We start from the raw sequence: 24,847 nt of genomic DNA on the forward strand, positions 1-24,847 counted from the left end.
CAATTGCATTTAGAGATCTACGCTGACACATTCACACCCAAAGCGTGTGATGTCCCTCCTAGTTGAAGCCGACAGCACTTCTCGGTCATGACCAAATTCAAAAGCCTTTACAAGGTGCTAATCAGCATAATCTATACTAGGCATTTCAGTTGTCCAAGGAGAGTCAGCTGTAACTGCCTCTAGAGGAACCTACAGACAGCTGTAACATACCAATGGCTGGCTCCTTGTTTCAGTTACATCAGCCAGAGTTAAACCATCAACTCCAGCGCAGGCAGGACTGATCCCTAGATCTTTGGTTCCTGAAGAAGAGAGGCATGTGTCCCTGAGGATGCTTGAGCCTCCAGATCCTCTAGTCTCAGACCTCACAGCCACCTACACAGGTTCCAAGAGCCCAGGCCTCTCTCTGGTGTGCCAAAGCGTCATCTCCAGCAGCTCAGCCTGGAGAAGGCAATACCCTGTGTTACAGGGCAAAGATATCCCAGCTCCTCACTATGACTGCCCAGGCTACCACACAGCTTTGACAGCCTGGATTCACGACAGCTGCCCAGCTTAGTGGCAGAGCCCACAGCTTACCTTGTGATGATGGCGAGGTGGGGAGGGCTCATGCAGGCCCCCATGAACAGCACCACGTTCTCGTGCCGCGTCTGCCTGTAGGCCATCACCTCCCGCTTGAAGGCCTTCAGCTGGTCCTCATTGTCCCTCTCGATGTCGATGAGGCGTATGGCCACTTCGCCGTGCCAGCGCCCATGGAACACCTGGCCAAAACGCCCTTTGCCAATCAGCTCTCCAATCTCCAGCTGCTCGAAGGGGATGTCCCACTCCTGGAGAAAGATGCTGGTCTGGCTGGCCTTGCGTGGGAAGTGGCGAGCGGAGAGGAGGGAGAGGTTCATCTCCTCAAAGTCATCCTCAGACTCTTCAGCCTCGTCGTTCCCCTCCTCGTTCTGCGGGGAGACAAGTGGGGTGTTTGCCTGAGTGGGGTCAGCCAGAGCCCTTCTCACAGCGTCTGTGCATGCAGGGAGCAGGGGTGGGAAGGGAACATGTGCTTCCACTAAACCAGGTGGAGTGGTTCCCAGCGATGCACCCATCATGGCCACAAGCCAACCCACTCCCTCCCAGGATTGCTTTTTGCCAGCACACGTGTTTCTAAGAATCCAGGCACAGTCAAAGCCACATCCTGGGAATGCCCTAATCCCCACCTCTCCCCTCCCCCGATTCTTCCTCCTCCTCTGGTTAGGTGGCAGATGGAGGATTTGGAAGAGACCACTCCGTCAAGGCAGTCTATTAACCAGATGGCAGCGGAGCTTGGAGAGGGGTGCCAAGACTCTGCTGAGAAGGGGATTAGCTAGTATTGTAGCAGTGCTGCTTGGAGGCTGCTTGAGAGTGAGACCAAGAGTGAGGGGCTTGGGGATTAGGATTAATAGGGGACACAAGCAGAGCCTAGGAAAGTTGGATTGCATGAAAACCTGCCAGAGCTCCAGTCTCTAGCACTTCTTCAGACATGGAGAGAAACCTGCCAGGTGCACATGGCAAGCACCAGAAAATTTGCTAGCGACTACCTGGATCTAGCCAGACTGTGCTTTGGGGCATTAGAAGGGGGAAATGAAACACTTGTTTGCAGTGAGTTGCCATGGAAACTTGCAGACCAAATGCTCAAAGCAAGAGGTTGAAATGCAACACCTTATTTTCTTGGATAGCTTTTCTGACACCAGCACTGGAGCCTGCAAAGCTCAGCCTCGCCTCGCTAAGATTCCCTACTACTACTGCAGTGCCCAGAGGGCTGCAGACTGAAACTCCCTCAGAACTATCCTGAGTTTGTTTCTTCATGAAATGTCTTAGCGAGTTTTGTGTAAATTTGAGAGTCTAATCCCCTACACCCACACACAAAATACAGATATTCCCATACAGATTGTACCGAAATCTAAATACATTATTGGACAAAATTCTGCTCTTGTTTATACTGGTGCAAACTGCCTTCAACAGAGTTGCAACAGTGTAAACAGGAGCAGAATTTGGACCCTATTAAAAAAAATCCCTCAGAAGAGCGGTAAGTGGAAGATCAGATAGACACACACTATTAGGATAGACACATACTTGAGCTGATCAAATATGATTCACGGGTGAATTTTGCCATTGTTCATTGTTAATTCAAATAATTTTTCACTGCATTCAGTGCGCCTTGGCAAATAGACACATTATTGTGATGGACAGATAGACTTGGAGGTAGCCATGAAGGGACTTTGCTACTGCAGTTACTTTTGGACATTCAGGTATTGTAGTGATCTATAACTCTACGATAGATAGACAAATTGAAAGATTTACAAATTATCAGGGAAAACTAGAGAGATTTAGGCCAGAGTGTATCTATGTTATTTTACTAATTTCTATTGTTGCTGTGACACATTTGGGGTCTGATCTTCTGCTCTGTTGCACTGATGTAGCACCATAGAAGTGAATGGAGTTACATGGGCATAAAAGTCATGCAAGTGAGTCAAGAATCAGGCCCTTCGCTTTCAGGATGAGATTTTTAGAAGTGCCTAAGTGACTTCAGAGCACACGTAACATTGAAAGTCAGTGGAGCCTGTGCTCCTAAATTGCTTAGAGCCTTAGGATGGTTTTTCACATGTGCCTGTTATATCTATGCTCTGCACCTGGTCTGAGCAGAGACCCACCATCCTGGTATCTGTTATCAAAAGCTTAACAGTCTGCGTTGACCCCCTTATACCTTGCCTCCCTCTGAGCTACTGGGGATAGCAGGGCAGCAATGCCCCCTCCAACCTAGTTCTCTGTTTGTTCCCACTGCTGTTCAGCAGTGGTAATTCCACTAAAGCCAGCATAAGTCAGACTAGAATCAGATCCATCCATTAATTCAATTGCAGGCCAGTTCACAGTGCAGATGCAAATTTTATGCCAGCTTCAGTGCAATGCACTCTGAGATGTATATAATATAACGGTCCATTAAGTACAACGCTGAGGCCAGCCAGCTCCATATAACTGCCTCTGAGAAGAGAGATAGATCATAAAGGGGGCAAGATGCCAAAGCATTAGGCCGTGGCAGGGTCTTGTTTTAACGAAGTTCAGGTTGTAAACTTTTCCTTTCAATCTTCAATGGAATAAAAAGCCTGAAGTAGCATTGCATGTCTCTTACCTCGGAGGTTGGCTCCACTTCAATTTGAAGCAATGGATTTCCTTCAAGGCTGTTAAAAATAAAACAAATTTAATATGCCACCACGTGCATGGAAAGTTCCCTACGTTCTGTGCCCGGACACTGCACAGCAGCACCGGGACATGGCTGTAAGCTCCTGCTTCCCCCCAGCTCAGCCTCCCCCAAGACAAAAGAAAACAGTGTGCAGGAACCTCGGGCTTGCAACACGCCTTGTTGACATGCTAATTTCAGAGACAGGTCTGAATGGCCCCCACTCTCCTCCCCCAGTTAAGAAAATTCCAACCCCAAATCTGTGGCTTGAACCCATCACCAGTTAATGTAACAAGGGGGTCTGAGGATCAAAGGATGCCCTGGTCCTAGGAAGGCAGGAAAGTGCATAGTTCTCTCTAGCACATGTGCTGGAAGATGAAGCCGCAGGTAACCCCATCTATTTGGCATAAAAGAAAAGAGGAATTTTTTTGACTGTCATAATTTTAGAACTTCTGGGTCACCAAAAAGAGAGTATTGTAAAGAGTTCCTCCACCAGCTATCCATTGCACCTGGCAAGCAGGGCTTGGAAACAGAGATAGCCTTTATAGTGCTGGATGTAATTATGATGTCACTATGGGGCCTCAGATAGGCTGCGAGTCTGACATCCTTAATGACACTGGCTCCGTAAGGCCCTGATCTTGCAAAGGCCAGCTTTTGCTCACAGGAGTAGCCCACAGAGCTACCAGAACCACTGAGGTGAGTCAAGTTCCTCACATGCATTAGTGCTTGCAAGACTGGAGCACAGAAGAGTCCCCGGTGCTGCAAAATAACTATTGAGCCATCTCCTGTGCTCCTTGGCGAGGTTTTACTCTGCCCTTACACCAGGGACACGAGGGAGTTTGCCTGAATAAGGACACAACAAACACTGATTAGGAGCCTTGGGGTCTTGCCCAGGAACAGTATTTTATCAGCTTTTTGAGGCGGGGATGGTACTTTTGTTCTGTGCTTGGACAGCACCTAGCGCACGGGGATCCTGGTGCATGCCTGAGGTGCTACCACAGTGTCAATAGCAATCAATAGGGATTCACAGTAAGGCATTCACAAAGCAGTATTAGCAGTAATAGCATGGTTAGTTTGTAGTACCAAAGGATGACAGTACTGAAAGTGGATACAACAGAGCTTGCTGGTAGGAAAGCAAGGGCTCACTTAGCTTAGCCCAGGCCCCGTAGGCATTCATATGCCATAGCCCTGCCTGTCCTCCTTAGTGTAATTGCTATTAGAGTATCAGAGACCATTACAATATTGGTTTCTGCGAACCGCTGTCATGCACTGCTCGGTTTAGGCTGAATTATGTGCAGCTGCCGATTCAAACTTTCACTTGTCTGTTAACGTCAGGCCTTGTCTACACTGGCAAGCTTCTACTCCCGAGGCGCACACACTGCCAAGCCGCTTAGTGCGCAGAAACTGTGCAGTTGTAGTGCTTTTAAAAAGCCCACCCCGACGAGAGGCGTACAGCTTTCTGCGCTGGGGCTACAGCACCACAGTGCCAGTGTAGACACCCTGGTCGATTATAGTGCTGCGATAGGCCTCCAGGAGATATCCCACAATGCCTGTTCTCGCCTCTCTGGTCATTGATTTGAACTCTACTGCCCTGCCCTCAGGTGACCAATTGTCATCCACACTCCTTAAATTCCTTGGGAATTTTGAAAGTCTCCTTCCTGTTTGCTCAGTGACATGTGCAGTGGTCTCAGCACATCTTTCCAGGTGGCCATGCCTGCTCCACACAGCAGGCGATCCCCCGCTTGGAGCAATGCCAAGCTGCTGGACCTCATCAGCATTTGGGGAGAGGAGGCTGTCCAGCCCTAGCTGTGCTCCAGCTCTAGGAATTATGATACCTATGGACAGATTTCACGATGCATGACAGAAAGGGGCCATGACCAGGACACACTGCAGTGCAGGGGCAAAGTGAGGGAGCTCTGGAACGCCTACCACAAGGCACGGGACGCAAACCACTGCTTCGGTGCTGTGTCCATGAGCTGCTGGTTCTACAAAGAGCTGGACATGATACTTGGTGGTGACCCCACCTCCACTGCGAAGGCCACTGTGGATACTTTGGTGGCTCGCGTGACAGTCGAGAGTGGACCGAGCCAGGAGGAGGAAATCTTGGACAAGGATGTGGAGGGGGAGGGGGACCCAGCGGCAGGGGACTACTTGAAGGTCAGAGATGCATGCAGTCAGGAGCTCTTCTCTACCCCTGAGGAGGCTAGTCAGTCGCAGCTGTCAGATCTTGGCGAAGTGCAAACAGAAGAGGAGGCTGCTGGTAAGTGGCTTTGATTTGGGGAATTGCTGAAGCGAGTTGTTGGGGGCAGGAGAGTTGCAGAAAGCAGGCTTGTATCTGTGTGATGCGCGTACCACCACATGCCTAATCTGAGCGGCGGAACAGGCTGTTGATTGACTCCCTCACTTCAAGGGAATCTGCCTCAGAGATCTCCAGGAAACTCTCATGGAGATACTGGGCAAGCCGCTGCCGCGGGTTCTTTGGCAGAGCTGCTTTGTTTCTTGCCCCATTAACAGTTACTTTCCCGTGCCACTCTGCCGTCACGGGGGGAGGGGACCATTGCTGCACACAGCCGAGCACATAAGGGCCAGGGCGGAAGCCGCGGGCTTGGAGAAGACCCTCCCTTGATTCCCTGCTCAGCCTCAGCAGTGAGATACCTTCCATAACGAACAGTCTGTGGAAAATGTGGGGACTGTAATGATTATAAGCCCCTCCCCGCCGCCCCGCAGTGCTGGGTACACTGTGCCCAGTGTACAGTACGGTCCTGGAACACTGATTTCCCCTGCCCCTGCGGCTACTCACAATTCTGGGGGTCTTGTGGCTCATGTGTGCTTGCCTGGGGTCAGCTAGTTAGTGGCAGGTATGTAACCAGTGGCTGTGTTTTAAATCAGTGGCCTGTGTGGTGCAAACAACGCTGTTTCTGTGAAATGTTGCATTTTGGCTTCACAGATGAGACCTTGGGAGCCCAGCCTCCCTCTTTGTTATCGCCGGCCGAACGGCTGTGCAGAATTAGAAAGTGGCCACGAAAAACTAAAGAGGACTTTCTGTGTGATGTCATGTGCACTCTGTGGCCGAAACACAGGAATTGAAGGAGTGGCGGAACAGCGAGAAGAGGGACCGAAAGGAGAATGTGGCACGCCAAACAAAGCCACAGAGTGACTCTTAAACATTATGAAGCGCCAAGTGGACATGCTTCAGGTGCTACTAGCGCTGCAAACCAGCAGCTTCGCACCCGCCCACCCTGCAGCCACTATCACAAAACTCTTTCCCATGCGCCCCCCAGACACTGCCAACACACTCTTATCAACTCCTGGCTTCATAGACTCATAGACTCATAGGTCAGAAGGGACCAATCTGATCATCTAGTCTGACCTCCTGCACAAGGCAGGCCACAGAACCCCACCCATCCAATTTTATAACAACCCCTATCCCAGGACCGAGTTATTGAAATCCTCAAAAATGGTTTGAAGACCTCAAGCTGCAGGGAAACCACCAGCAAGCGACCCGTGCCCCACGCTGCAGGGGAAGGCGAAAAACCTCCAGGGCACCTGCCAATCCGCCCTGGAGGAAAATTCCTTCCCGACCCCAAATATGGCGATCAGCTAAACCCTGAGCATGTGGGCAAGAGTCACCAGCCAGCACCCAAGAAGGAATTCTCCGCAGCAACTCAGTACCCATCGCATCCAACATCTCCTCGCAGACCATTGAGCAGACCTGTCTGGTGGTAATCAGTCTGTACCCGCGGCATTCCACTCCTACCGTCACAGTCCAGCCCTGTGGACTCCCAGTACCCACTGCACTCAACACCCCTCCCTCTGAAGTTTAGCCCTGCTGATGTACAGTACCCGCTGCACTATATTCCAAAGGAGAAGGTTGGATATGATGCCTGGACATACACAAATCTTTAACCATCCTGGGACTCCACCTCCTCCTGGGACCCTTCCCCTTCCCCCATCCCCCTCAGTGTTGATGTGTTTTTTTGTTTGTCACTCTCCTCCGATTGTTGTTTTTAATAAAATAATTATTTTGGTTTGAAAGCAATCTTTATTCCATTAATTGAAAGCAAACAGAGCCCTGCAAAGCAACAGGCAATATTCTTACACCTTCACAGTGCATCATCTGCACCAATCACAATCAACTCCTAGCATTACAAGCACTGCACTCCCGAGCACAGCAACAAATATTAGTGGCTTTGAGCTTCAAATTGCTGCCTCAAGGCATCCCTGATTCTTATGGCCCCACACTGCACCCCTCTAATAGCCCTGGGTGTCTGGCTGTTCAAATTCAGCCTCCAGGCGCTGAACCTCAGTGGTCCATCCCTGAGAGAAGCTTTCATCCTTCCCTTCACTAATATTATGGTGCATACAGCACATGGCTATAAGCATAGAAATATTGTCATCGGCCAGGTCCAGCCTCCCATACAGACAGCGCCAGCGGGCCTTTAAACCACCAAAAGTCATTCTGCACTTGCTTAGCCTGTTGTTGAACTGCTCCTTGCTGCTGTCAAGCAAAGGTGCTGACTTCTGCTTGTGTCAGTGGGTGTTCGACCCTCACTCTGCCCCTGGCCCCGCCCTGACTCCACCCCTGCCCCTCCGCTCCCAACCCCTTCGCCAAAGTCCCTGCCCCAACTCCTCCCGTTCTCTGCCCCATTCCGACTCCTTCCCCAAATCCCCACCTCAGCCCCACCTCTTCCCCACCTCCTCCCCTGAGCATGCCACATTCCCGCTCCTCCCCCCTCCCTCCCGGAGCTTGCTATATACTATATACTGCCAAACAGCTGTTTGATGGCGCTGGGAGGTAGGTGGAGAAATGGGGACATGGTGCACTCAGGGGAGGAGGAAGAGGTGGAAATGAGGTAGGATGTGGGGCAGGGAGGGGAGCTTGGCTGCTGGTGGGTGCAGAGCATCCACTAATTTTTCCCCGTGGGTGTTCTAGCCCCAGAACACCCATGGAGTCAGCACCTATGCTGTCAAGATGCCCTATGTATGACTTCATAAGCCACAGCATTAAGGGGTAAGCAAGGTCTCCCAGGATCACAACGGGCATTTTGACTTCCCCTACGGTGATCTTCTAGTCTGGGAAGAAAATCCCTGCTTGCAGCTTCCTGAACAGACCAGTGTTCTGAAAGATGCGTGCTTCATGCACCTTTCCAGACCAGCCTGCGTTAACGTCCGTGAAATGTCCACGGTGATCCACAAGCACCCAGAGAACCATTGAGAAATACCCCTTCCAATTAATGTACTCGGTGGCTAGATGGTCGGGTGCCAGAATTGGAATATGCGCACCATCTATCGCCCCTCTGCAGTTAGGGAAGCCCATTTGTGCAAAGCCATTCACAATGTCACGCATGTTACCCAGAGTCACAGTCTTTCGGAGTAGGATGCGATTAATGGCCCTGCACAGTTCCATCAACACAAGTCCAAGACTTTCCCACTCCAAACTGGTTAGCGACCGATCGGTAGCAGTCTGGAGTAGCCAACTTCCATCGTGCAATCACCATGTGCTTCTCCAATGGCAGGGCAGCTCTCATTCTTGTGTCCCTGCACCTCAGGGCTGGGGCAAGTTCATCACACGGTCCCATGAATGTGGCTTTCTTCATCCGAAAGTTCTGCAGCCACTGCTCGTCATCCCAGACACGCCTCACGATGTGATCCCACCACTCAGTGCTTATTTCGCAAGCCCAAAAGCGGCGTTCCACTGTGGTCAGCACCTTCATGCATGCCCCAAGCAATCTCGTGTCATAGCTACTACACATGGCGAGATCAATGTCACACTCCTCTTGCCTTTGTAGTTTAAGGAATAACTTCACTGCCACTCGTGACATGTTAGAGCAAGCAGCATATTGGTCAACGGTGCGGGATCCATTCCTGCAGACCAAAGAGGCAGAGCGCGCAGTACACGAACTGTTGAAAGATGACACCAAATGCGGACAGAAGCACAGGGATTGTTGGGATGTGAAGTAATGCATCATGGGGATTGGGACAGGACCCACGATGCCCCGCAACCCTCTCTGCCTTCCCACAACTCTTTGTGGCATAAGAGGAAGAGATGCTCTGTGGGATAGCTGCCCAGAATATACCACACTCTGAATACTGCCGCAAGTGCCGCAAGTGTGAACATGCTATTGTGCAGGCAGCTGACCGTGTGAACACACAACAGTGGTTTCCCTTCAGCGCTCTTTGAGCAGCACTGTAACTGCCTGCACTGTAACTCTGCCAGTGTAGACACACTCTCAGTTAAATCCTCCAGGTCCCTCTAACCCAGACTGCTGTATCAGTTTCCATCCAGTGAAGAGACTGCTTTGTGTCCTCTCTGCACATTCTGTTCTCTGGTCATTCCTTCGCGCTCTGATTTACATTTCTGGAGCGTACTTCTCACCTACATCAAGACTATTTTTCCAGAGCAGAGGAAAGGGGGCTTAAGCGTCAATGAGAATCAGGTCTCAAGTGTTAAATGTGGAGGAGAAACCTTTCAGAGGAAATGTTTAAGACAAGAACTGATCACCCCGTCACGTGCCAATGTAAATTTGGAGTTACTCCACTGGAATCAGTGGAGTTATAGTTGCACAAAACCAGTATAAATGAGAAGAGTCCTGGTAGTTTAAGTGGCAAAACACTATGCAGATGAAAACTGTAGCAAACACCAGACTAACACGCAACCATTTTGCTTCCATCTGTTATACCTGCTGTACAGTCAGCTAAGCAGTTTTCCACCCCTTGCTTTTAATAATAGTAGTAATAATGATACCTATTTCTAAGAGCGTAGAGATTATAGCCTGCTTTCCAAATCGATTCAGTGCTTCTCAGTTACTCTGGTGGTAAATCCAGAGTAACACCACTGATGTCAATGCAGTTACTTCAGATTTTCATTGGTGGAAGTGAGATCAGAATCTGGTCCAAAGCTTTATAAATTATCCACATACCTGAGCTTACTTTACTACAGCATGCCTCTGATGTGAATGTATTTATTTATGTACCAGAAGGCAGGCGTGACAGCTGTACAACCCATCTCACAAGGTCTAAATATGCTTGAAGGCAGCAAGGGGAATTTGGGTGTAAGATCTCCATCTCTCTCCCGCATTGGCTTGAGTTGCAAAATGGACTTTAACCTCTAGTTTGACTCAGACACAGGCTATCAAATAACCATTGTGGCATTATTTGTCAGGCCACCAGAAGCTCTGCCTTTGTCATGCAGGTGGTCTCACTTGGACACAGATGCAATTCTTTACCCCCCCCTCTTCCCCCAGCAGGTTACCAATCTATTTAGAAAAATGTGGGCGATTCTGATAGAACCTACATTTCTGTTTGGGCTGAGATCTTAGCTGCTAAATTTCTGAGTTACATAATCCCCCAAAAGTGGAGTTTATAAAAAGGAATGGCAACAGCTCCTGAAATGTAACAGCGCTGCTGGGTGCTGCTAATGCAACGCTGATCAGAGCATTAGCCAGGAAGATCTTAGGGAACACTTAGCTAAACAGGGAAAGCAGCCACAAGTAAAAGCAAAAACATAGGTCACTTGGCAGAGCTTTTCCTAGCTGCCAGTTATATACCAAGTTTCATGAGTTATTTAGACACCTAATGCAAACTTTAGGGAGTTTAACAAATACTATTGGTGGAGCTGGGAGTGCTGCTTTTGTTAAGGTTATCCAGTGCTTCCTGTTTTCAGTTGCATCGAATTTTTCCAAACTTTAACCATGTGGCTGAAGTGGATCACTTGATGATGACCTGTTCTGTTCTTTCCCTCTGAAGCACCTGGCACTGGCCACTGTCAGAAGACATGATACTGGGCTAGATGGACCTTTGGTCTGACCAACTGTGCTGTTCTTATGAAGTTTTCCATGATAGGTGTCTGCTTCAGATTGTTTTTGTTTTTTTTTATTTCAGACAAAATGGTATAGCCATTTTTGAGAACCAGGCTAGGGGGGAAAAGTATTGCAACCTTTTATTTGAACAGCTCTCACATCCCTGTGCTTTGAAATAGGAGTCTGAAATTTGGCAGGAGGCTGGCCTTTGGGTCACAAATGTGCCTTTTGCCATCTCTGTAAAAATGCACCCCATCTAGCCAAATGATAAGCCCTGGGAAAACTGTTAGTTTGTTCATGCTCAGAAGAGACTTCTTAGATTTTTAGCCCCTCAAATCTTTGAAGATTCTATCCTCACTGAGCATGCTAGCGGGTGATCCTCAAGAGCGGGGGTGCAAGGGAGAGAAGAACACAACGTGAAAAGGATGTAGAAAGACAAGGCAAGAGCCCCACTTACATTGGATTAGAATTGACTGGATGAAGGATAACTTGAGGCGCCCGGGTCGGTGTCTCAGGCACAACATCTGAAAACAAAGGAGAGCGGAGTGTGAAAACAGAGAGGAAGACACACTGTCATGAGTTTAGTTTCCAAGCTAGGCACTTTGTTTGCAGTAAGACAACCATTATGCATCTGAGGAAGTGGGTATTCACCCACGAAAGCTCATGCTCCAAAACGTCTGTTAGTCTATAAGGTGCCACAGGATTCTTTGCTGCTTTTACAGATCCAGACTAACACGGCTACCCCTCTGATATTATTTTCTGGGGTTTCCCCAAGTCCCTGGCCCACCATCTCTTCGCACTCACCGAGGTGGGGTCACGCCTGCATAAGGGAGAGGAGAATCAAGCCCAGCATCTCTGCTTCTCTCTTCTATCCCATCTCAAAGCTGCACCCAAACCGACACCGTGCTGACATCAGCATGGCCTCGGCAGTGGCACCTCCAGTCGGTCACCCAACCAACGTGAGGAAGAACTGCCTCTGACAGGGGCAGGAGACCAGGATGGAGCATTCAGGGAAGAGGGAGAAGGAGAAAATGAAGTCCTGTTTCAAAGGGAGTCAGGTGAAGGCAGGGGAAGGGCCCTGGAGAGGGAGGGGAAAGCAGAGAAGGATGGTTGGGGAGGAGAAAGAGGAGAAAGGGAAGAGAGGTTGGCAGGAAAAAGGAAATATGAGATGAAGCGGCTACATCCCAGCTCCCACTGAGCACTTTCCCATGGCACTGCACCTACTGGAGCCACAGAAATCTGGGCAAAGCATGGATCAAAAGTGACCACGTCAGGATTCTCCACATCCCTCAGCACTTTGCACTTCCTTGCACAAGAGCCCGTGACTCCACGAGGAGCAAAGCAGTGGAGAATCAGGCGACTTCTGGGCTTGACGGAGGCAGTTGGTGTTAGACTAGAAGTGAGACCCCCAGAGGATGGGTAAAAGACCTTGAGAGACTCTACTAGTTCCTCCGGACCTTGTAGTCAGTAAACAAGGCCAATGAGGAGCTTCTCCAGCTGGCCCTGGCTGCTTTGGTTTAATGTGAAGTTCACATTAAAGGATCAGTCACAGCCAGAGGAAGCAGGTGCTTCCACAGCTACTTCTTGCCCTTGGCAGCTTTCTCCTGGCATCCTGCAGCTGACTCGCCCTTCCCTCCCGCGCCACGGCTTGCAGCCATGTGTGCTGAACGTCAAATCAATGTTCTTCTCTAGGCTCAATCATTCAGCTGACAAACAGTCACAAAACCCAAACCTGCCTAGGGATGGAGTTAACCTTAAAAAAACTATCTGTTTCTTACCCTCATGGCTTCCCAAACCTTCTGCTACCTACCCTCGATCAGGGCAGGGGAAAACCTTCCAGACAGGGCTTCCTGCCAGTTCCTTTTCCTCATCTAATACTACATCTCTCCTCCCCACAGGAAACCCTATCCCTAAGGACAGCCTCAGAAGAGACCGGCCCACTTGAAAAACATTGCAACTCTTGGGTGAATTTACTCGCTATAGGGTGAAACTCACCCCTGTGCAAAAAGCCAGCACAAGGCACGGGTATCATTCATCCCCATGCCCCCATATTCTGAGGGACCGAAGCTGACCCTCTGCACAGGGGGTGAATTTCACCCTCAATAATTTAGTCAAATCATCCTCATATGATTCGTTTCTAGAAGAAACACACCCAAAACCCCTCCCCACCCTTTAAGTCCCACCCCATGCACCATCCAGATCCCTAAACAATGACAGTAAGGCATGCAACTCAGGACAGGGAGGTATTGCTGCTCCTAAATCAGAGAGGGGTAACTCTGCATGCACTACGTTTGAAATGACTTACCTGGGAAAATGAACTGCTGCTTGTACTTGTAGTAGTGGGAAGCTTGCAATGGAGAAAGGAAGAAGTTAAAAAAGTGAGCAAGGGCAACACAGCACAATTGGAAGGGTGGTATCTGCAAAACCTCTGTGTCCTGCATCACAGAGCATCCAGCCTCTGCTGGACCAGGGAGTAAGAGACCAGAATTGGGCATCTGATCCCACTGTCCCACATGGCAGCTCAGGGCATGGACTTGCCTTCAGTTAAATCTCTCACAAACATACCCCATTTCCTTTGTGTCTGTTAGAGTATGGCTACGCTTCAGGTTGGAGATGTAAATTCCAGCTTGAGGAGACATATCCGCGCTAGCTCTAAATTGAGCTAACATGCTAAAAATAGAATGTAGCCACAGCAGGGCGGGAGGGCTGGCTGCCCCAAATACATATCTAAGACAGGTGTGGATACAGATGACTAGCCCCTCTTGCCGCTCATGCTCCTGCAGCTATACTCTATTTTTAGCATGATAACCCGATCAGAGCTAGCATGGGTATGTCTCCTCGAGGTGGAATTCACACCTCCAACTTGAAGTGCAGCCATGCCCTTAGACCATAAGCTCTTCAGGGCAGGGACTGGGTATTTTGTACCTTGTGCAAATGCCAAGTCTGTGGACGGCACTTCAGTAACAACAGCCAGGACACAGCTAGGTCGCCAGGCCAGCATCTGGCTGCTTTACATGCCCTAGATCTGTTTAGGAGCCAGGTTACCTATCAAAATTCAACTCCCTCATTCTACAGTCTTCAGCTCTTAGCTTAGCAGTTATGCAGCACTTTGCTGCTGAGATTTCCAAAGCCACCTGAGGGATCTGGCCACCCAATTGAAAGCCAATGGGATTTGGGCACTTAAGTCCTTTGGACTCCTCTGACATTTCTAGACTACATGTCTAAGGCACCAGGCACCCATTAAGCAATTGACTAACTAATGAACACTGCATAGGAGAGGTACCGCTGGTAACTCGAGGGCAGCTAACAATCAAGGATGGCTCTTAAAAGGTGTGGGGAACAGAATGACCTTTGATATTATTGCTTCTTACCATGCCACTGGAGATCAGCCAGCCCATCCGCTCCCTTCCCTGTCAGTGCCATCGCAGTGCAGTAGCTGGGCCAAGACAGCTCACTGCCTAGGAAGTGAGTGGCTCTACTTATAAAAATGTGCCCATCATAATCGTCCCCGTAGCGCAGGGGTAGCCAACCTGTGGCTCCAGAGCCACATGCGGCTCTTCAGAAGTTAACATGCAGCTCCTTGTATAGGCACCGACTCCGGGGCTGGAGCTACAGGCGCCAACTTTCCAGTGTACCGGGGGGTGCTCAGTGCTCAACCCCTGGCCCTGCCACAGGCCCTGCCCCCACTCTACCCCTTCCCACCCCTGAGCCTGAGCCTGCCACACCCTTGTTCCTCCTCCCCCACCTCCGAGCCTTCTGCATGCCATGAAACAGCTGATCGGGAGGTGCGGGAAGGAAGGGGGAGGCACTGATTGGTGTGGCTGCCAGTGGGCAGGAGGAACTGGGAGTGGGTGGGGGGGTGGAGGAGCTGATGGGGGGCTGCTGATGTCTTACTGTGGCTCTTTTGCAATGTACATTAGTAAATTCTGGCTCCTGTTCAGGCTCAGATTGGTGACCCCTGCTGTAATGCAAATACACCCATACCCCCGCACCCCGTACAGCTACACTGACACATTGATCAAAATCAGCACAACCAGTGTCAGCCCCATATACCCAACTCACAAGCAAGCCCCTCAGGCAGCAACGTGAGAAAACAGATGAGCTTAGGGTCTGTGTATACTGAGTCGGGAGGTGGGATTACAGTGCATGTGGACACATCTAGCTAGCTAGTCGCAGCAGCATGGGCAGTGGCACAAGCTAGCCTCCCCCAGTTCAGGACCCTGTGTAGGTACTGGCATCACCCCTATTGTTCTTCAAACTAGATCAAAACCAGCCTGGGTATGTCTACACCTCTGACTGCAGTGTAGACATACCCTAGAGGCCTCTGTCTCTACCAGGACTATGGGGGAGGTGAATTCTAGCCTAAGACCCTCCTCTGAAAATGCCTTGCCTCCATCTCTTAGGTGATCAGTCTTGGGACTGTTGTTAGCAGCCTCCCAGGTGGTCTCAGCTGTCCCAGTGGCAGACAGAGAAGGGGGCATCGCTCAGGTATCACAACTGCCTACGGCTTTCTAGATCAACAGGGAAGAAAGTGGCAGCTAGCCAGTCAGAGAGGTTCTAGGGGGACAGAGGTGAATTCAGTTCTAGGTCTTGCTGACAGCCTTCATAATCTAAATCTGAGACACTCAAGCACCCCTCCCCCCCATTTCATGCTGTCCCTACAGACGGGTGTGATGGGCACAGCTTTCCTTGCTCTCCATCTCAAGGTACCCGACTGTATCAGGTCTGTGAAGGACCTTCTCAGTTCTGGGTCACCTCTGACTGTAGAAGCCCCTCTGTGAGCAGATGGCTGCCTGCAGGACCCACTACCAGGCCTTTCTATGCAGGTTATTTCACTTCTGCATTTTTTCTGTGCCTGTCTCCCTCCAGCTCCTCCTTTCTGGGGTCTCTTTGCCTTCGCCCAATTTATTGGATTTGCCCAAATTGGCAGACTGCCCTGCCCACTTGGAGCTGTTTTGTTTAAATATAGATCTTCAGTGTGCATATGGTACAGTATCCTAGCAGTACATGATGGCCACTATGTAACAGTATCTACACATGGAAACTTTGCACAGCAGCTCCAAGGCACACAAAACACAGAGAAAAGGTAACAGTGAACACACAGGCAACGACCAGGAGAGCCCTCTTTCCTCCAGCACAGAGGGGCACTTTGATGATCAGAAGTTGGTTGGTGTTTTGTACGGTGAGAAAGGAAGCATTTGATACTTCACAAACTGAAGCCTCCTCCTCAGTTCTAGGGCAAGAGCAGACAAGTGCAACTCCACGGGATTCCTACAGCCCATGGTGCACCTTTCCCCCCTCTCATCCAGGAGTAAGTGCTCTCAGCCTTGACCCCAGCTCCACAAAAAACAGATAGCCACGGTCTGAATGGAAGGTGAGTGCTTCTAGCCAAACACAGGGCCTGATCCTACCCATAAAGTGCAGCTGGGACTGCTCCTCAAACTGCCTGTTCGAAGGTAGAGATGATCACACCTCATGTGACAATGCACCAAGGATGCAGAATAGAGGGCCCCTTTTCTGGTAATTTTTACATCTCAGATAGATGTTTAAAGCCAGAAGGCTGGGGCCATGTGTTCTTAAACAGCTGAGAAATGCAATTATGCTCCAGAAGTGCATTGTCTCTACACTATAGAGTTAGGCAGCTTACGTCGACCTAACTCTGTAAGTACCTACGCTAAAATGTAGCTCCCACCGAGGTAACTCACCCACTCCACTGACGTAGCTCCACCCTCGCAAGAGGCACAGCGCTGAGGTTGATGTAGTTGGGTTTGCGCAGTGTCAGTGCAGACACTGCATTGCTTACATTGACCATGGCTGCCTTTCAGAAGCCATCCTACAATGCCCCACACTGACAGCGAAATTGGGACAAGTGCTCTCAGCAAAGACACTCACTGCCAACACCAGGAGCGCAGTGTGGATGTGCAAAAGCACTGTAATTACTGCGGTGACTGTATGTCGATGTAACTTATGTCGACTTAAGTTTGTAGTATAGACTTGCCCTCGCTCACTGCACGTACATCAAAACACCACTCCAAGAGTAAGTTCCCCCCACTCCACCCGCCTCCCAGGCCAGCTTTCCAGAAGCCAGCCAGGGCCATGAAAACCCAGGCTAGGGCGCAATACTGGATCAAGATGGTGCAAGTGGCTGACCCTGGACATGGATAAATGGAGGCTTTTCAAAGAGGCAGAACCCAAACTGAGGTCCCCAGGCAATGAAAATCTGACTGTGGCTGTGGGAATGGGACGGGTGTCGCAGCAGCGCACACAACCACCCACTCTGGGTCCAAAGCCCCCGGGCACAGTTCAGACACTAAGCTGGAGCAGGGCACCTGGGAGCTGCACTGACAGGGCACATCGAGTCAGTTGTCAGCAAGGCTTCTTGGGAGCCTGGGCTGAAACGTAAAGCTGCTTCTGCATTGCAGAACTGCAGCAGAACCACCTGCCTTCTCCCTGGCACGAATCTCAGCCCCACACCAAGCTGCTCCCACCAGGTCTGTGGGGTGCAACATGGTTGAATCAAGTCCATATGGCATAAGAGTCACTTCTTCCACCACTAAAAGGCAGTTACCTCTGGAATCGCTGATGCAGCAGCACTACACAGTAGCTACGGGTGGCAGTGAAGAACATTGGATTCAATTAAAGCAATGGGGGATACTCAGGGAACCCAAATATAATTATACAGAGGAATTTAGCCACGACATCAGAACGGACTCCTGGGTTACTATGAAAAGCACCAAGGACTCTTTAAAGACCACAAGAGACAGCGACTTAAGCCACAGTGGAGCTGTGCCTAGCACTACACTAAGAGCTGAATTTGACGAATGGGGCCAGATGCACAGCTGGTGTAAATCCGCAGTGTTCCACTGAAGCCAATACAGCTATGCTGATTTACACCAGCCAAGGATCTGGCTCAGCATCTCCTGATTAACTCCCGAGACCACAGTTTACAGTGTGAGAGGAACTACTCTCCCCTGAGCTGAGATCAAAGTGGACGCCTCTTGGATTCCCAGGGAGAAGTCGCTGTATTTCAGACCTCCTAACCCTGTATAAAGCTTCTGAAAAAAGCTGAAATTCTTGAGACTAGCATCTTGACAGCAGTGGGACGTGCTACCCGGGGGTAGCCCTAGCACAGAGATGAAAAAGCATCCCAAGCACTGCTCAGGGTCATTTCACTCAGAGCGAGGCTGCTAACGAAACATGTTGAGAAAGCGTCCCTCACTCTGAGTTGCCATGCAGGTACCAGCTTTGGGAATTTGATCTTTCCTGACTTGGTCTCTCCACTCCTTGCAGGGGAAGTGAGGATGGGCTGCCTTGGAGATTGGCGATCCAGAGTTTACTCCGTGTAAATGCCAATTTGTCTAATTAACTCATTGGAATGAACTCGTATGATTCAGTGGCGATGACTCATGCTATGGGCATCTGTGCCACCACTGCAAGCTGGCAGCTCTAACGGCCATATGCCTCCAACAAGAAGCTGCTGCCACTGACTTTTTTTTTGTTTTGTTATTTCCACTTTAAACAAAATTCATCATCATTAAAACACATACAATTGAAAACACAGGTGTGGAAATCTCTCCCTCAGGCAGACAGTATGGAGGGGGTGCTCACATTTCCTAGGAGCTGAGGGGACTACGCCCGTGCAAAAGCATCCTGTCCCATACTTGTCAGACAACAGGAAGAGCTTTGCCTCTATGATACTGTAGACCAAAGCTGCAACAGAATCTGTTCTGGGCAGCACTTTGAGGATCCCAGTCCCTCTGGTGGGGAGAAGGAGCTGTCAGTGGAGAAGAGCTGAAGCTAAAAATGGGATCGTTAATGAGAACTCAACCTCTTGTGCTCTTCTTGGACACTGGGTCTGTTTAGTCGGTCCCAGTGGGAAGCCAGGTAGGGTGAGAAAGCTGACTTGGGAGGAAAGAGAGGAGACAATGAGCTGAGTGAGTGGGGTACCCAGGCCAATGGGGCTCCTTCATTAGCCCAAGTTGTATCACTTTGGAATATCCTAGGCCCACTCCATAAAACTGTTCCTGAGAACCAGGCACATCTGAGTTTGGGCACAGTGCATGTTGGTAAATTCCCTCCTAATTCCTGATTCCAACTACAATGCATAGGTGCTTTTAAATCCTCTCAGTCACTACAGTTGCTAGCAGTTACCTTTGAAATTAATTACTGGACATAATAATACTAAATAGCATGCACCTGCGGCTTTGCATCCACAGACCTCAAAGTACTTCACAAAGGTGGGGTCAGGAACATTATTCCTATGTTACAGATGGGGAAACTAAGGCACGGAAGCCCAGCGACTCACCCAAGGTCTCACAGCAAGTCAGTGGCAGAGCTGGGATTAGAACCCTGCCCAACATCCTAGCCACTGTGCCACAGCAAATGCACCCCGGTGACTGCAACAGCAGTTCTGAACTGCAGGGAACCATTGGTCATTTCTTAGTGGCCAGCACTGAGCCAGGAGGGACATTTCAAAGCTTGCCCCTGTCTGCCTCCTCCCACGCACTAGGACTTGATTACGGGCAGCGCAGGACTTGACATGATCAAAGAGTCTGCATTTATCCTACTCTTAAAAAAGCCCTTTGTCCAAAGCATAAAGCCACAGGCCAGGTCAGCACAAACGGCTGCGTCTGCTCATCGGAGGCCAAGGAATGGCCCAGCCAGGGCTGTTGCAAACCTGTCTCGTGATGCCTGGTGCCCCTGCATGATGAAACCTTGTACAGCCCCTGATCCAGCAGTGTGGAATTAAGCCATCAAGCAGAGTCTAGAGATAGGACTCGTTGTGTGTGTTCTGCTTATTATCACGCAGCCACGACATGAACCAGAGCCTTTGGCTCTAGGGAAGCAGCCCAGCCGGGGAGCCCGAATGGAAACCTCAGCATTGCTCTGGGTTTTCTCAACCAGAAGTCGCTGTTTACGCGTCTTGTACCTGGCCTTGGGCAGTGCCTTTGGTTGGTTGCTTTCAGGAGGCCATGTGGTTGGGATTGACCTGGGGCAAGAGCGAAATCACAGCTCTGCCAGTGGTTTGTGATGTGACCCTATCTGGTTGCTCAGCATCCCTGCCTGAGCTTCCCCATTTGTGCAATAGGGGTAGGTTGGACATACTGCCTCTATCACACGGGAGAGTTAGGAGACTTTGTTCACTTAGTCGTTAAATGTCCCATACGTGCATTTTTTTAAAATGTTGAACAAACATCCCAACAACCTGTGGTGAAAAAGGAGCCGCTAATGGGCCTGTGTGTAGGTCAGAAGAGTTGACTTACTGGTTTTACATCAGGGAAATATCTTAGAGAGAGTGCCCTGTGCAGTTACTAGATAAAAAACCAAATGCCACCCAATACCACACATGTCCTAAGCACTCGCTGTTCCTTCCCAAGCAACTCTCAACAAGGCCATCAGTGCTTCAAGTGCTTCCTTGTAGCACTTCCCATGGCTTCATTGCTTCCCTCAATTGTCCATTCTGACTTTCTAATGAAAGCCAATTTCATATGAATTTCTGGAGAGGCTACAGACTGTCTGCAAAGGAGGCAGCTCAGAAAGCTTAGAGACGGGAGACCCTGGCTGCTGCTGGCAAGCTGCTCTCCCCACTCCCCCATTTGGCAAAGTCTGGTACCTCTCTGGTGACCGTTACTTATTCCCAGCTCAATCCCCCTCACCCCATCTCTGGGGCAGGATCAAACGTAGCCAAGCAGAAAGGTGTAAGATCTGGTTTCTTTAAGACCCAATTGTTTCCCTCCTGGGACTCCATGTTACCTTGCTCCCTTAAAGGTAATGAGGACAGGTATGACCCCCAGGCTGAGAACACATGCCACAAAGTAAACTCACTCGTGCAGCTCAGAAGCCACTGGCCATGCTGCTGGGCCACTGGCCTGATTCCTGCCCTGGCAGACAGAAGGGGAAAGTGGTGACCAGTGGGTGGCTGTTTAGAGGTCTTCGACAAGAAAACGGGTGTTGATCCTGGTTAATGGGTTTTTTCTATGACACAGGAACTACCAAGAACAAGCAGGCACTAATTGGCAGCATCACCAGAATAGGCGAGTATTGCCTGGGCCATGAAGAGTGGCCTGTCTGCCTAGAGAATGAATGGACTGGGAGTGAATTCCTGCTCCTAGACAGGGTGCTTCCATCTAGGGTTGAAATGGGCCAGTCCATGGGGATTCAGTGACTGTTCTTTTCAGGAGGCAGCCAGCTTGTGCACCAGAACCCAGGCTTTCATTTAGGACACACCTCGCCCTTATGGCTGTAAAGTCGAGCTTCAGAACATGAATGGAACGGAACCCATATGGCCTAAAGCAACAGCTCAGAAAGGGGGAACTGCCCCTGTACATTTTAATGCGTTACTAGCTCTGGAGTCTAATGATGGCAACGGACATGTCAACACTGCTCACTGTTTCACTGCCGAAAGCATGCAAAAGGAAGGGAAGGAGCCATCATGTTATGAAAGATCAACTGTGTCTTCACATTGGCATCTCAAGTGGAGGAAGCAGGTTTGGGGAGGATACCGCTAATCCCCACCCCCATTCAACCCCCAGTCCTTCTATGGGGCAGAGGAGGGGCTGGTTGAAAAAGCCAGTGTTCCCTCTGACCACACTCCGCAAATCATGGAGTTCATCTGAGGCTGTCACCCTCCACTTGGGAGCCGTTCACCAGAGCTGAGTGCACACTAAGCCTCCCACTGGACTGCGGGGCCTGTGAATTTCAAAGAAACCCAGGAGGGAGCATTGCACTTGGACAAGATGAGTCAGATCTTAAGGCCAGAAAGGACCGCTGAGATTATCCAGTCTGACCTCCTATGTCACGCAGGCCAGAGGACCTCCCCCCGTCACTCCTGCCTCAAAGCCCATGACTTCTGGCTGAGCTAGAGCAGACTGGATTTAAAAGCTGGAAGCAATGGAGAAGCCCTCATGTCCCTTGGTCAGTTGTTCCAGTGGTATATTACTCTCGCTTCAATTCCGCTCCCTATTTCTAACCTGGATTTATCTGGCTTCCACTTCCAGCCATTGGATCTAGTTATGATTGTTGCTAGTTTACAGAGCCCTCTGCTCCCGGACATCTCTTCCCCTTCTAAATTAAGATCAAGTCACCTCTTTAACCTTCTCTTGGACAAACGGATGGAGCTTTGTCAATCGCTCCCTCTCAGACCCTGAATCAGTCCTGTCGCTCTTTTCTGAACCCTTCACAAGGTTTTCAACATCCTGTTTGGCTCCCAGAAGCAGACCCAGCATCCCATAACAGTAACAGGGGAGAAGCTTGGCTCCCTGCCCTGAGGACGTATTCAGGCGAGATCCCTGCCAAGCCCTGGGAATGGACTCCCCCATGGATGGGGGACTCAGCAAGTCCCATGCGACTGACTGATAACTGCCTTTGTTACAGAGCGATTTATTCAAAGCCCCTCACAGCGCCTCCTGTGGGGGCAGCCTGCCCGCAGTGAGGTACCTGGCAAGTTGAACTGCTTCTGCTGCCGCGTGCACTGCGGGGAGGGGTGGAGGGGAGATGGCGGAGTCGCGCTGGGCGGTAATGGTGGGGCCGGCGAGGAGGGGGTGGAGGATGTCGTTGAGGAGGGGTTGCTGCTGGAATCTGGCTGATAGGGCACCGGAATATGGTCCTGCAGGAACAAGGAGGGCAGGGGGAGAGGAAGAAGGAAAAAACAACACAAGCCTATGAGAGTGGTGCAGCTTTCCAAGTCACCAGCGCAGCTTTCCATGTCACTGTGTGGTTGGGGCTGCAGGAGGAGCATGGGGCTGCAGCAAACACTGCCACCCAGTCTGTCCTGTACAGGCTCTGCCAATTCATCTGGCCCCAAGTCCCAGCGGACATTCTGCTTTATAGAGTGAGGTATGAGCGCTCTGCTCACCCCAGCAGCTGGGAGCCCCGAACAAGGTAAACCAGGGCCTGTTTCACCATTTTTCTCACTCTGTCCACGCCAATGTTTCAGATGGAGGGGCCTGATTCTCAGAGGTGCTGAACACCGGCAGCTTCCAGTGGCTTCAGACGCAGCCGTAGCTAAAGAATGAGGCCCCGGAGACCACCGTTTCCCAAAATGGCTAGTGATGTTGCTGAGGCATCACCCTCGGGGAATCAAGGCCGTGGTAAAGCTGGGCACCCAAAGAGGAACTAGTCACATGGGAAGGCCATGGTGAGAAGTCGGACACTGACATACTTGGTTGGATGTTCAGGGTGCTGGGCCCCTGGCAGCATCTACTGATGTCAGCAGCCATTATGGACACTCGGCATGCCTGGAAATGAAACCATTGGCTAGGCGATGTACGTGTCTAACTTCACGCACCTACGTTTGCAAGCACTGGTCAGTGTTCTCAATACAAAACACCATCCCGTTCTCCTCACTGCCTGTTAATCTCTCTTGACTGATCCTGCCTCGCGGGCGATTTCACTGAGGCAAGAGACACAACTTCAGGGTGAGCCAAACGAAGGTGTTTTATAACCCGCGGCTTGTTCTTAACTTGGCTCCCCAGGAAAGAGTGCGCCTCAGCCAGCCATTCTCCCTGTCTCAGCACAGACAGTGCCCTCTAGAGAACACTGCTGATCACCGTCTCTCTGAACATCAGTCCCCGCTAAGCTGTCTCAAGCTGAACCCAAAATCTTTGGTCACTATGAAAATCTTGGCCAAAGTCACAAGCAGGTCACCAAGAGGGGCTCAAACAAGCCTAAACGGAGGTGACATTTCAGGGAACACAGTGCTCTACTTTATTTACAGCACCTCGTCCTCAGGGTTTTTCCAAGTCAGCACTGGGAGCAAGTAGAACTGAAGATTTGTGCTCTTATTTGTATAGCACCATTGGTGCTAAGAAGCTTTAGAGATATGAAAGAGGAGATCCCTGCCCCACAGAGCTTACAGTCACATTCATACAGAAAACAAGCATCACTGCCATTAACTGGTGCAGGAGGCTGGGCTGAAGTGGGGTGGTAAGACAATAGGAGATTGGGGGGGGCTATTTTTTAAATAGAAGTAGGTGTCAAAATAGAAGCTATTACTTGGCCTAATGGGAAATATTCTATTTAATTTTACAAGCTGTCTAAGGCTGATGTGATTTTATGATGGCAGAGGCAAAATAAAATACATATATAACGATTCATCCATAGCGCTGAAAGTGCTTTACATGATGGGCTTCATTATACCCATTTTATAGATAGGGAAACTGAGGCATAAAAGAGGTGAAGTAATTTGCACCACATCACCTAGCAGGCTAGTAGCAGAGCCAGGAAGAAAACACTGGTCACCTGAGTCCCGTTCAGTGCCCTACCCACTGCCCAGCCTGCTTCCCATGATGACCTCTGTTAAGATAAAGTATGATGGGCCCAAAATGACACAATTCACTGAAAGAAACCTGTAGCTTTTTTTGCTTGTGAACTCCCATATGGGTCTGCTGTTGCTTGGGGTCCCACAGAAATAATATGCACCCTAAAAAAATCAGGTAATTTTACCATTTGGAATTTTCCAAGAGCTGCAGCTTTAGAGGCTGCATCCCAGAGAGAATCATCCAGTATCCAACTGTCCCTGGAACAGCAGAGTCGCAGAGGAAAGGTGTGCCGAAGACCCCTTATTGACTGATTTGAAAAGGTGCTCAGCATCTCTGAAAATCAGACCTTTAAACTTCTAGGTATAGGCACAGCCAGCCAGCAAGACTTTGAAATTTGCCATTCAGAATGAATGAAAAGCCATATGCTGCCTTGTTGGGGCTTCTAAGTTCTCTATTAGACAGGGCTGGACTCAACAGGCTCTGTCAAATTTAATCCAGAATAAATCTGAGCACCATTACCACTACTATCACAGAGCAGGAGAAAGAACCAGCCAGGTGCGTGGTTAGGTCTGGGCTTATCAGCATCCATGGACCCT

The 24,847-nt window shown here is 50.0% G+C and overlaps 2 protein-coding genes across 4 annotated transcripts in view; one reads left to right on the forward strand and one right to left on the reverse strand.

The window, feature by feature from the left end:
• LOC127034846 (uncharacterized) overlaps positions 1-11,740 on the forward strand; it is a 299,262-nt gene extending 287,522 nt beyond the window's left edge. Inside the window, exon 2 of the mRNA XM_050924154.1 lies at positions 11,685-11,740. The gene's annotated coding sequence lies outside the window, so the exon portion shown is untranslated. The remainder of the gene's footprint in view (positions 1-11,684) is intronic.
• KSR2 (kinase suppressor of ras 2) overlaps positions 1-24,847 on the reverse strand; it is a 250,094-nt gene that overhangs the window by 90,190 nt on the left and 135,057 nt on the right. For all 3 annotated transcript variants that reach the window (XM_050924133.1, XM_050924132.1, XM_050924134.1), the window contains 5 exons: positions 22,429-22,597; positions 13,298-13,339; positions 11,450-11,516; positions 3,146-3,194; positions 574-941 (listed from right to left, as the gene is read on the reverse strand). In XM_050924133.1, the coding sequence (XP_050780090.1) occupies positions 574-941; positions 3,146-3,194; positions 11,450-11,516; positions 13,298-13,339; positions 22,429-22,597 (695 nt within the window). The remainder of the gene's footprint in view (positions 1-573; positions 942-3,145; positions 3,195-11,449; positions 11,517-13,297; positions 13,340-22,428; positions 22,598-24,847) is intronic.

This window comes from Gopherus flavomarginatus, chromosome 15 (genome assembly GCF_025201925.1).
Source record: "Gopherus flavomarginatus isolate rGopFla2 chromosome 15, rGopFla2.mat.asm, whole genome shotgun sequence".
NCBI lineage: Eukaryota > Metazoa > Chordata > Testudines > Testudinidae > Gopherus > Gopherus flavomarginatus.